Below are 13,015 nucleotides of genomic sequence, written 5' to 3'. Positions count from 1 at the left end.
CACACCACACACACCCTCACACACATATAAACACACAAATAGCAGAAGGAGGTAGCAAGATAAAATCTCCCCCTCCTCAAATCTAACTTCAAAAAAATCTGAATAAATTCTTAAAAGGATCATCAACCTTGTTGTCAATATCCTTTTCACATGAATTATTTTATATCTGAAAGCATCATAAAATTCACAAATTGATATTAGTGTTTATAAATAGGTCATCGAAGCCAGGAGACATGAAAACAGGGAAACCAGGAATAAAGCATATAACTAAAAGCTTGCTAAGATGTAAAAAAGCCACTCATGTAACATTATGGTGACAATTTGGTTTAATTATCCAGATCTGTGTTTTACCTCCATAAGACAATCCGGCAGTACCTAGTCAAATGTGTATGCATTGACATAGGTATATTGCTGGACATAAGTAATTGTCATATAATATACATCTACTACAAGCATGTTAAAATCACGGCTCACGGCTACATGCAGCCCACAATGAATATTTTTTGTGGCCCAGCCAATATAACAGTATGTAAGAAACGTTTTAATAAAAATTTCATAACTTAATTTTTACAATATCCTCTTCTACATAATTATTAACAATGAACAACATTTACTAATAACTGATTACTATAATCGTGTTGCATTCATTTCCCTTACACACCTTACCTGAGGTGCACCATTTCTCTCCACTAATACTAGCAGCGAATATTTTAGCAGTCAATTGCCATGTCATTAGTCTTGGACTGACTTGTTTGGTGTGCACAACAGGAAATATTTCGCTTTTAGAGAACAAGAAAAATAGGTTTATTTGTGTTAGCTTATTAATTTGCAGTTATTCAGTGTCTGGTAAGTTAATGTTCAAAAATATTAATTTTTATTAAAATGTTCTATTATTTTATGTTAACAATTACTCATTTATTTCAGCCCTTTGTATTCAGCATGTCTCTATCAAAATAAACCTACATTTCTATGAAAATTGAAGCTTTTGTTTTTTGCGGCCCACATAAACTTAAACCTTGTTTATTTGGCCTATGTTGGCCTTTGAGTTTGACATGCTTGATCTAATACATCTGTGGTTATGGAGCCAGCGGTCATGGATTGCAAGGGGGATGTCCAGCTGCCAGCAGTCGGACATCCCCCGAGGAGTCCTGGATTGAAGAGGGTGCAGGCTGAGCTGAGGGACACCCCCCACCCCCCCGTGCACGTATTTTGTGCACTGGGTCTCTAGTATATATATAAACAAGTACTAAAAATTACCAAGATAATTGAGGCAAAATGATATATTCCCTTAGAATTATGTTAAGCGTCTCCCTATATTGTTCTATAGAGGTAGACAACCTTAGTGAGGATCAGCTCAGCCACTGCTAGCTACTTAACTTCAATCATATTTCCTCTATAATAGTCTGTCTTCAACTATGAAATTTAAGAAATAATAGTATTAATAACATAGGTTATGAAGATTAAAATATCCAACACAAAACTGGTATATAGTAATCCCCCAAAATTGTCTTACTGTTTTATACATAATGTTTGAGTATAATAAATGATAGACTACTTTTCTATTAAATAATGAGAAAACATACAACATTTGAACAATAATCCTTTATGATTCTTTTTTTCTCAGATTTATTTCAGGATATTGGAACTTGGTAATGTGTAAATTGATTGACACTCGCCAGATAAGAGTTAAGTACAAAAGTTAAAAGGTGAGTTCTTTGGACTGAAAGATTTTTACTGATATGAATACCCTACTTCTTGGGTTTTGATGCGACTTACTCTTCTTACAGAATCCTTTTACTTCCGTTGTTTCTTCTTCTTTATGCCCAAATTTCATCAACAGATACTGACCCTTGAGCTTTACAATGTAGCTATTTTTGCCTACAGGCTAAAAAGAAAGAGGCTCAGTGCCATTTGAAAAAGAGTTGAGCTTTAAAGTTGTCACATTTTGTGTGTTGAGAGTGAGAACCCAACCGCCTACCTAATAGCTCACCACAGAGACAATGTTTCCAGTGACATGACGATTGACAAGCCTCAGCTGCAGCCAGCAAGCTCTTTGCAGCTCCTACATGAGATTTCTACACCTAAGTCTCACATGCTGGGACTTATTAAGTAGGAGAGAAGCTTTAAGGGCTGAAATTAAGAAATTTTGCCTGAAACCAGCGATTTTTAGCCTGTGTGCCACAAGGCTTTTAAACATGCAATACCTGACTATTAGGGTGCACTGACCTCCTTTCCCTTAGATTGTCGAAAAAAATGACAACAGCCCTAACTGGTTTGGCTCAGTGGATAGAGCATCAGCCTGCGGACTCAAGGGTCCCAGGTTCAATGCCAGTCAAGGGCATGTACCTTGGTTGCAGGCACATCCCCAGTGGGGGGTGTGCAGGAGGCAACTGATTGATGTTTCTCTCTCATCAACGTTTCTAACTCCCTCTCCCTTCCTCTCTATAAAAAATCAATAATATATATATATTTTTTAAAAATGAGAACAGCCAACACAACAGTTGTCTGGTGTGAATGAATCAAAATGACACCTATTTTTTTTTTTTTTTGTCAGATTGCCAAAAAATGTATTTTTTGGCATGCCACAGAATTTTAGTAATTAGCTTGTGTGTGTCACGGGATGAAAAAGGTTGAAAATCAATGCCCTAAACCCGTGGTCGGCAAACTGCAGCTCGCGAGCCACATGCGGCTCTTTGGCCCCTTGAGTGTGGCTCTTTCACAAAATACCACGGCCTGGGTGAGTCTATTTTGAAGAAGTGGCATTAGAAGAAGTTTAAGTTTAAAAAATTTGGCTCTCAAAAGAAATTTCCATCGTTGTACTGTTGACATTTGGCTCTGTTGACTAATGAGTTTGCCGACCACTGCCTTAGACCAACTGAGGCTATTGTAGAGCACAGGTGTGTGTGTGTGTGTGTGTGTGTGTGTGTGTGTGTGTGTATGTGGGTGTGTGTGTGTGTGCATGGATGGAACAGTAATGGGAAATCACTCTGGTTCTACCTTTTTGACCTTCACCTTCCATACCGGGGTTAATGAGGCAGGGATCAGAAGCACACAATGAGAGATGGAAATAGCAACCACTCTGTGCTAAAGAAAAGAAATCAAAATCTCAAAACATAGACACGGAGGGATAGGTCTGACTTGAAATACATTGCATTGTGTGCTCTGGAGAAAGAAAGATAGCCTGGGTCTCAAACTTAATGACCTTGGTCATGTATTTAGTTCTGCCTTCGTGTTCTCATCAGAAAAATAAGTATATTTATGTATCTTTATTATTAAGCAATATTCAGAAACAAATGTGCTAACATGTGCCAACTAATTGAATCTGTGCTCAACACAGGTAAATTATAAATGTTTATTATTATTAAAAGAAGAAAATCCTTGTGGCACTTTATTGTACTAAGTAAATTTACCTTTGGTGTGCCCATCTTTTTTCCCATTTCCCCAATATTTTTAAAAGATGATCCCTGTTCAAACATGAAAAAACACACCTTTCACTTTTTTTCCCCTTCTGATTGTCAAAGAATTTGCATTACACAAGTGCAATGAGAATTTCCTGTATTGTGGTTTCCGGAACATCAAGAATATCACTGAAATACACAATTTTTTCTTTTCCTTTTGAATTTCTTCATACACAACTTTCCGGTTCTTAGCCTTCAGCTCCAACACCATTCTTCTTAAACAAACAAACATCGTGACTTATCTGTGTCTACACTGGAACAACATTTCTCATGGCAGGTATGTCGGCCTGAGTCATAAATTTAAAAATAAATATAAACGGAAACAGTATCTCATGGGTATAGCTCATTTCAGGGCATGCTTTAAGAAAATAATGTAGAAAATTTTAGGCTTCCCGTGTATCAGCCTTTCCCATTTAATTTTATTTCTCTGATTTTTCATTCTGTAACTTAGAAATGATTTTGTGAAGCTTTTCCAACAGGTTTAAAAAGTGACTAATGGCAGGGACAGGTCTAAATTCTAAATGAGAACTGAATTTACCAGGTTAAATTATGAGCCACATTCTCCAGTATAAATAGAGAATGCCAAATATTTAAGATACAGTGTTTACAAGTTCTATTTTAAAATTTTGCATTTGGTTTGTGACATCCAAACACCAACCAGATTGACAGTTTGACACATAGGTCTGTTGTTAATGACAACATTTTGGGAGTGTGCTGATGTTAATGCAGAATCTCCTAATATTGAATTGTTGTAGGGAAAATGGTTATAAGCAAGTAATATGAGGTATTTGGTAATATAATGTTCTTGTAAAAATTGTTGCTTATGTATCATAATTCAATGTGATATAAACCCAGCTCCCCACGTATTGACCATGCTTTGATCCAGATACTCCAATGTCTTTTCTTCCCTGTAAACCTCTACAAATCTAGGAGCACCTGTCCTTTCTCAGAAGGATATGCTCCCACGTATGTTGTGACAATGACAGAATATGTTAAATAAAGACTCTGGTCCTAGACAAACTTTCGTTTGATTTCTGACTTGGGTACTTACTAGCTTTGATACCTTGAGAAAATAACATTAATAATAAGTTATAAATTTTCTCATCTACCTAATGGGAATCATACTACTATCTTGTGATTTTTGCTGAGAAAATTAAAGTAAATGTTTGTTTTGCAAACCCATAAAACAGAGCTTGGTGCCTGTTCATTTCTTCTTACTTTAGATCTCTGGGCTTCTTTGCCAAATTAAAAATAAATGTTGAATCCACTTTCTGAGAAAGAGCTGGTAAAGAAGAAAAGATATGGATAACCTTTCTAAATAATAAAGTACATCACATAAAATGTTTAATTTTGGGTGGAATTCTCAATGGAATGTCTTCATTTTCCAATGTTTCATTGGAAAGACAGTTGGGTTTTCAAACTGAATAAATTTTTGGATTTTCTCTCTGGTTTCTGCGTATCAGCACTTCAGCTCCTGTGTTTGTTATTCAACTCATCCCTCTACCTCCCTTTCTCTACAGCTTTTCAGAGCACTCCATGGAGGTTGATTTCTGGGATCTTAGGAGTAACGTGCCTTGTGCTGATGGCTACTTTAGGAATTTTGTTGAAAAATGGTAAGCTTTTATAGGCAAGTGTATATACCAGTAAAGATCAAGACTGGAATAAAGCCATTCAGTAAGAAAGAGTTCATTTTACTAATGTATGTTATTGTGTTATTTTATAAACCTGTATCTAATTAAGTAAATTTCTAATTATTTCTTAAAGCATTTACTAGACAAAGTATTCTGCCAACATCATCTCCAGGACCCACCACCATGGAACCTCAGGAAGGTAGGTTCCATAATTTGGAAAATATTAGTTTTGATAGAGCATGAAATAGTTTCTTGTTTTTCTCACACAGAAGTGTGATGGAATATTACACTTAATAAAAGACATTTATCAACTAATTGTAGAATAATCTAATTTCTTTGTTCTCTAATGTAAAAATTATTAAATTACATTGAATGTGCATCATTTATATATTTAAGTAATAAGGAAAATATTGGCCTGAATGACATTTTTTTCCTGTACGAGTGCTAATGTTTAAATAACAAATCAAAAACAAATTATAGTACATATTACAGCTAATCCTTATTATCTGCCAGTGTTTGCTCATAACTTATATTTATATATCTCTTTACCTTTGCTTCATTTCTTACATGACTCAGAATATAGTGCAGAGATTTCTACAAATCTGAGCCTACTTTTCCATTGTAAGCCAACTCAGTCCAATTTCTTTTAATGCATTTTCCCAAATTCTCTCCAAGTTGTCTCACCATCTTCTATGATCAAATAATATTTTATTTATCTTTTTCTTCTTGAGGTATTTTCCAGCTTTATTGATATATAATTGATATAAAACATTGTGCTAGTATAAGTTTAAAATATACAATGTGTTGATGTTGACACACTTATATATTATAATATGATGACCACTGTAGCACTAACTAATATCTCCATCATATCACATAATTGCATTTCTTTTTTGTCCTGAGGACATTTAACATTTATCCTTTAGCAACTTACAAGTGTATAATACAGTATTGTTAACTGTAATCCAATGTTATTCAATAGCCCCTCAGAACACTGATCTTCTAACTGGAAGTTTATTTCCAACTTTTCTCCATCCTCCCCACTCCCCTCCCCATGTAATGACCATTCTACTCTATAATTTGAGCACCATTCACTTGGCAAAGATTTGAGTACATACCATGTATCATTATGCCTATCTCCGAGGATAAAATGTTCAAGGCACTATTACCGGTTAACTGTACCATTGGTCTTCAAACCAATTGTTCTATTTATCTTCAGTTTGAAAACAAAATATCTAAAATATATATCATAATTATTCCAATGTACCATATTTATTTCTGACTCAGGAAATATGCTAAAATGTCTTTCTCCCTTAAATATCTCTTCCATCTAATTAATCCTATTCACACAGCAGAGCTCAACTTTGGGTCACTTCCTACACTCTGCTACAGGATGTTTTAACATACTGAATTTCTTTTGTATATTTACCCAAACTAGCATTAAATATGATTAATAACAGATTGATAATCCTGATGCTATCTCTAGAATATAATGCCCATGATTCATTCATATGGCTATCCTCTGAAGTAGTCTCTCAAAAAATATTTGTAGAAAAAAATAAAATGATTTTTGAATGAGAAAATAGCGCTTAAAAAAATTGAGTCTCCAATGTCATTAGTCAAGTTTTATTTTTTTCTTTTAGGCTCTGGCTGCTGTTTTTGCCAAGAGAAGTGGATTGGGCACCAATGCAACTGTTACTTCATTTCCAATGAAAAAAAAACTTGGGCAGAAAGTAGGGATTTCTGTGCTTCTCAGAATTCCAGTCTACTTCAGTTTAAAAACATGGATGAGCTGGCATGTATTTATTCTGCTTTTTTTTTTATTATATTGTCTTTGGCTTAGGATAACATATTGTCTAAGTAAGCTGATTACTTTGATTCAAGCCTTTTCAGATAGTAAATGAATGGTCATATTTGACCTAATAATGACTTACTATTTTTTTTATTCCTTAGAACAATCATTATAAAACCAGCACACAATTTCTTAAAAATTTATATTATAGGAATAAAAATTAAGATAGATGCCAGATAAAGTACAAGAGGCATTTTAGAGAGAAATCAAAGAAGAAATGAGTAATAGGTCATTATTTTTTATTCAAATAACCAATTAAACAAGTTTGCAATATTTAGTTTTTTAATTGAATATATAATTTTTGTAATTATATAGCTGTTGCGATTATTCTGGGATATAAGGAGGAACGAATATGAGAGCATAATTATAATAGTTACCCAACTCTTAAGACAAGGGAAAGAGTTCTCCAGTTGCATGAGGAACTTGTGGGGAGTATAGGACGAAAAGGTTATATCTAAAAAACTGTTCCTCAAGATGCTTTTGATTTGGAATCATATTTTATGGTTGATCTGTGAATGAACTGTTCCATGAAAATCTAACCCCTTTATTCAAGAATTGAGATTTGTGATATTTTTTTCTCCATAAATGAATGGACCTCATATGTGAGAATATGATGAGACATGACCATACTTCCTGTACTAGACTTTAAAAATGATTTCAGTTTGATTGATTTAGAGTAGAGTCTGGATATGATTCTGGACACTAACTTTCTTGAGAGTACTTTATTTGTAGAGTAAATTCAAATTAGATTAATAATTTGTCTCTGTTTTAAAGCAGCAGTTTATAAAATACATTAGAAATTTTTACTGGATTGGACTCTCTTACTCTGACAAACATCATGCCTGGTTGTGGGAGGATGGCTCTGCTTTCTCCAAAGATCTGTAAGTTTCTGAGGGTCAAGACTTTACTGTACTTTATGAGTTTATCCTTAGTACTCAGAGAATATAAATTCCAGGAACAATGTAGCTTAGATAAACCTGTTTGGAGCATGAGAATACAGAAAAGATTAGATACAAGAGAACAACAGTTTTACACTTATCTAGAACATCCACGTAAATGCTCAAGTGACATAAATTACTGTACTTTTGACCATAAAATAGGTTTTGACTTTTTCTTTTTACCTTGGTACCAGGACTTGTATGAGCAGATAATTAGCAACAACATAAGAGATAAAAAGCTGCCCTCTCACACATAAACTGTCCAGGAAAAGCAGAATAGTCATTCTTTTCTTTTTTCTGGTGGGATCCAATATTCCCAGCATCCTCCCATGTTTTATATAATCTGAGTTTATTTTCTGTATATTTGTAATCTTGGAATATTGCTTCCACTCACAAACATGGTATTTTAGCATCATACAATGACACTGTTATGCTCTAATTTGTTTTCCTAGACTAAATTAGCAAATACATCTTTTTATTTTCAGATAGGAAATTTTCATTTCCTTTTTCTATATAACATTTTATTTTTTATTACAGATTTGCATTAACTAAAGGTGCAAATACAGGAAACTGCATGGTGTATAACGCACCCCAAAGTGTTTTGGAAGAAGCTTGCACAGATAAAAATTTGTATATCTGTAAACAACAGCTTATTTAGGTGTTGCTTAGGGCAGAAGGGTGGGCAATGAAGGTCCAGTATTACTAAGAATGGTAAGTCTACCTCTTACATCATTACTAATTATCTATTTCTGAGATCTGTACAATGTTTCATATTATATCTTATCATGCAATTTTCATATATTTGAAAACATGTGTTTTAAAATTGATGAAATGCATGCATGTATACCTGAAATTATAAAACCTCAGGTAAATAATTTCATAAATATTTTGATTTAGTGCATATGATCAATATTGTCATGTATATGTTCTGGTAAATTTTCTCTGCAGAAATTTAAATAAAACAATTTACATTAAATAATAGACACCAACATCATTTCAGACCTTTGTGTGGAGTACTATATTGGGAATTCCCATCTTCATCTCACGTTTCTGGTAGTTCTTTCTGGATACCTATACTTCTACATGCGTTAATGTAGAGTTGAAAGTGCCATATAACAGTTTCCCCAGGTGTATCTTCCAGCTCCAGAGGGGCACACATTTGTGTTTTATCTTGATACTCCTGAGTTCTGTAAGATGATTTTAAGTCTTTTGTCAAATATGTGATTCCTATTTGATTGCTTTCAGAATTTGCAAGGGTAAAGGGACTCCAAGTCCTGATCACATACATTGACAATACCTCTTTCTTTACTTCACGCTTTCTTATCAATCGATAAAAGACTTGCACATGCATTGAAGATCTTAATCTCTAATCAATTCCAAGAACCTTTTCCTAAACGATATGTGTAAAATATGAATAATTCCCTTTTTCTTTTTTTGTGGAAGAGGGAATGTACCATTTTATAGAGGGGTTTCTGAATGTGTCATAGAAGGGCTAGGAACACAATGAGGTCCAACTCCTGAGATCTGGATGAAGTTTATACAGTCTCACAGATTTCAGAATCCAATTTCCTTTCTTTTTGGTTAATTGTTGTATAGACATATTTGGAAATTTATATTGACATGTCTATGTATTTAATAGTTTTATATTTCAATTAAATAATAATAATTAAGAACTCAAATTGATTTTTAATATATAATGAGCCAGGAAGAAGAATCTTTTATTTGTCATTATATAAATATAATAAGATTAAAAGCTGAACTCTTTACTTTCATGTATAAAGACTGACTTAGGAAAGATACATTTAAATTATATTATGAAAAAACAACAACAACACAGGACAAGCTAAAACATTTTTCAAATGTTTAACTGGAACTAAGCAGACATACTATGTTCTTTCTGGATATTTTATGTTTTGGCTTTATTGTCCACATGATTTCCAAATAATACACTTTAAATTCAATCTAAAACACAGTATAGATAAGATTATAATTAAATGAGTAGTTTTCTGTTCCAACTCTCCCCTCTCCCTGTCCTCCTCCCATGAAGCAATTTCCTTTGGGATTCTGGTTTCTTTTGTTTGATTGTTTTCTTGCTTAGAGTGATTTCCTCTGCAATGAACCAAGGATGTTCCATTTTCACAATTTCTGTCCAGGATGAATGTCAGCTGCTTTCATTTAGCCACATCCAAATGTAGGTTCAGATTGCTAGTTGCACATCATCACCTATGCAGTGTGCAGAGCCCAACCTGCCTTTTATTTTTTTTTCTGAGAGCTCACGAACTTTCTTTACAGTTGCAGGAGCAATGAGGAAGCACAAGATGCTAATATGGTAGATGATGTCTAATTTCAGAGACTAACCTATGTCAAAATTTGTCTCCACTGGGAGAGGAAAATTATTGTTCCCTCCCAATTATAGCTCTGAGTTTTTTCAGCTTCTATATAATTTCAGAGTATTCCAATGGAAAATTCTGGATTGAATGGAGGATTCTAGTCACCCATGGCAGTGTGTCTCTCTCACAGCATGGTCCCCTTATATTAGTCATACTCGGGCCTTGACCATGTGACCCATTTCCTGTTTGACATTATTCCTCCCACTCTTACCTGCATTCTGCTTTCCTTCATCCTGAAGTCTCTTTATAATCTTTGGGATGGGAGAGACTTCTTTTACATAAAGGTCTTTCTACTAAGTATTTTTCTTCCCTCTGACATGAGATTTCTAATATATTCTCTGGGGATAGATACTTTATTTTTTTCTTTTGTTCTCTATTTTTTTTTAAATGGAATTATGCACATGGAAGGATTTAGTTGAGTGACTATCTCAGTGTTGGATGTAAAACAAATGGGAGAGGGTGAGGAAATGTCTAAGAAACAGACAAAATATTATGGCAGTAGTTCGTGTAGACTTCCTTATTTTATCCTTGTAACCCTAAATACGTAACCCCGAGTGTATATATATATATAATACATGCTATGTGTGGGTTCATGGCAAATTATGAGGAGGCTAGGAACCTACAACACTACATGTTAGTTACATGGCTTAGTTGTTGCTTTATCTGTGGTTTCATAAGCCTAGAACCAAGATCTTCACCAGCCTGCCTTCTCATTTGAAACTCAGAGTTCTATTCCAAGCTCCTTCGGGCTGTTGGCATAATTTAGTTCCTTGTGCTTGTGGGACTGAGGCCCTCAGCTCCCAGAGGCCACCCCTCTCCGTTGCCATTCTGAAAGCTGTGAGGAGTGAGGTGGTATCTCATTGTGGTTTTATGGTTACCCCAATATATTCATTCTTAGTTACTCCATTAGTGACATCTAAATTTGCCCAATAGGGTTATTTTACAGTTGGGTTGGGACAGCTTTCTGCTTACCTCGAGATATTTGAGCATCAGTTTTTGCCTCTTGGTCATGGTAAGGACAGTGAACTAACCAACTAACTAACTAACTAACTAACTAATCATTCATGGTAAGTTTTTTTTAAGTTCAAACGTCTCAAGGGCCAATTTGTTTATTGATAACTTACAGTGGAGATAATTCGTTAGACATCCTGTCTCCATTATATGACCGAACTCTGCAGGAAACTTCTGCCTCAGCTCTCCAAAACCCAAATTTCATCACATAAATATCAGAACAAATATCAGCAGTTTCATCCAGAGAAAAATTATCTTTGTGTAAATAAGAATAACATTGTGAAGTTTATTCCTGGATGTTTCTCGGTCCCCAACTCATTTGAATTCTCTTTCTCCTACTGTATCAGACTATTTGCCTTTATTAAAAGCATTATATGCATATGCTCATGGGAGCCTTATCATTTCTTTAAATATTTGGAAATATTTGGAATATTCACCCACACTTTATATTTACGCGATTTTGGAATTTTGGAATTTTTTCTCTTTACACCCTCAAAGCATTCTATAAAAAATGAATTGTGAATGTTTTTAGCTTTGTGGGCCAGTCTTCTGTTGAAACTACTCACCTCTGCCATTGCAGTGCAAAAAGAAAACATAGATAGTATGTAAATGAATGGTTTAGCTGTGTTACAAGGGAATTTTATTTAGAAAAATAAATGGTGGGACAAATTTGCTCCACAGGCCATAGTTTGCCAATTCATGTCAAGGTGTGTGAAAAAAGATGATATAGGCACCAACCCTACTCTCTACATTGCCTTATCTTTCTTAGGTCACATAATAAGAGTTGTAAATGTACTTATAAATTTTACATTTCTCAAAGAGGTGTGTCTCATATTATCAATCTTTGTTTATTATAAAGGTGAAAATTCATAAAGTATGTATTATAGCCAAATGCTAGATGTTCACCAATGATTCCCACTTTCAAATTCACGTAACTTTGTGTAAATTCCTTCCACATTGTCTCACAGTTGATATGTGTGACTAGTGAAAGACAATGGAAATGATAGTATGCCACTTCTGAGTCTAGTTCATAAAAGGTAGTGTGGCTTCTTCCTTCTTTTTCTCTTTCAGGTCACTTGATATGGGAATGCCAGCCATCGTATCAGGAGCAGCCCTGTTGAAAGGACCATATGACATGGAGCTGAAACCTCTTTGTTGAACTGTACACTTGAAACCCGTATGGTTTTGTGAACCAAGGTTACCCCAATAAATTCAATTTAAAAAGAAATAAAGTCTATTTCTAGCAGCTATGTAATGAGCATGTCTTGCAAGCCAACTTTCCAGCTCTACTCAAGCCTTCAGATAACACAGCCCCAACTATCTTGACAGTCACCTAATGAGAGAACCTGAGTCACATCCATCCTAAATTGTTCAAGGATTCCCAACCCTCAGAAACTGTGTGATATAATGTGTTTATTCTTTGAAGCTGCTATTTGTTGGACTTAGTGGTAGACTCGCTCATAAATACCTATTTTTTTTTAAAAAGGAAACATACAAAAGCAAATAAAATATTATTGAAAGAAGTCAACAATTTCCTGAAGTTCACCCTCCTAGAAGTTCCATGCCTCAAAATTTCCTTTATATAGTCATTACTCTTCATTTTGTTTTCAGTAAAGTTGACCCAGTTCCAGTATCCAAATTGGGCTCCAACTGCTTTACATCAATCATTTGTCTTATTCATCAGCTACAGTAATTTACATCAAGCCTAGTTGTTGTCAAGAAGATGAAGATGAGC

General features: G+C 34.5%; 1 protein-coding gene across 2 annotated transcripts in view; it reads left to right on the top strand.

Annotated features, from left to right (window-relative positions):
- Nucleotides 1-12,797, top strand: part of KLRD1 (killer cell lectin like receptor D1) — a 54,056-nt gene extending 41,259 nt beyond the window's left edge. The window contains exons 3-10 of one of the 2 annotated variants that reach the window (XM_080660540.1): nt 1,625-1,706; nt 3,651-3,735; nt 4,979-5,071; nt 5,223-5,288; nt 6,733-6,884; nt 7,719-7,822; nt 8,417-8,590; nt 12,352-12,797. In XM_080660540.1, coding sequence (XP_080516666.1) covers nt 3,729-3,735; nt 4,979-5,071; nt 5,223-5,288; nt 6,733-6,884; nt 7,719-7,822; nt 8,417-8,537 — 543 coding nt within the window. In that variant the 5' untranslated portion in view covers nt 1,625-1,706; nt 3,651-3,728 and the 3' untranslated portion in view covers nt 8,538-8,590; nt 12,352-12,797. Of the gene's footprint in view, nt 1-1,624; nt 1,707-3,521; nt 3,736-4,978; nt 5,072-5,222; nt 5,289-6,732; nt 6,885-7,718; nt 7,823-8,416; nt 8,591-12,351 lie in introns of both variants that reach the window. The other variant, XM_080660541.1, reaches the window with a different exon arrangement.
- Nucleotides 12,798-13,015: the final 218 nt, after the last annotated feature.

This window comes from Plecotus auritus, assembly GCF_963455305.1.
Source record: "Plecotus auritus genome assembly, chromosome: 3".
NCBI classification, from domain to species: Eukaryota; Metazoa; Chordata; class Mammalia; order Chiroptera; family Vespertilionidae; genus Plecotus; species Plecotus auritus.
The sequence above is the reverse complement of the archived record's forward strand: the minus strand, read 5'-3'. Positions and strand labels throughout refer to the sequence as shown.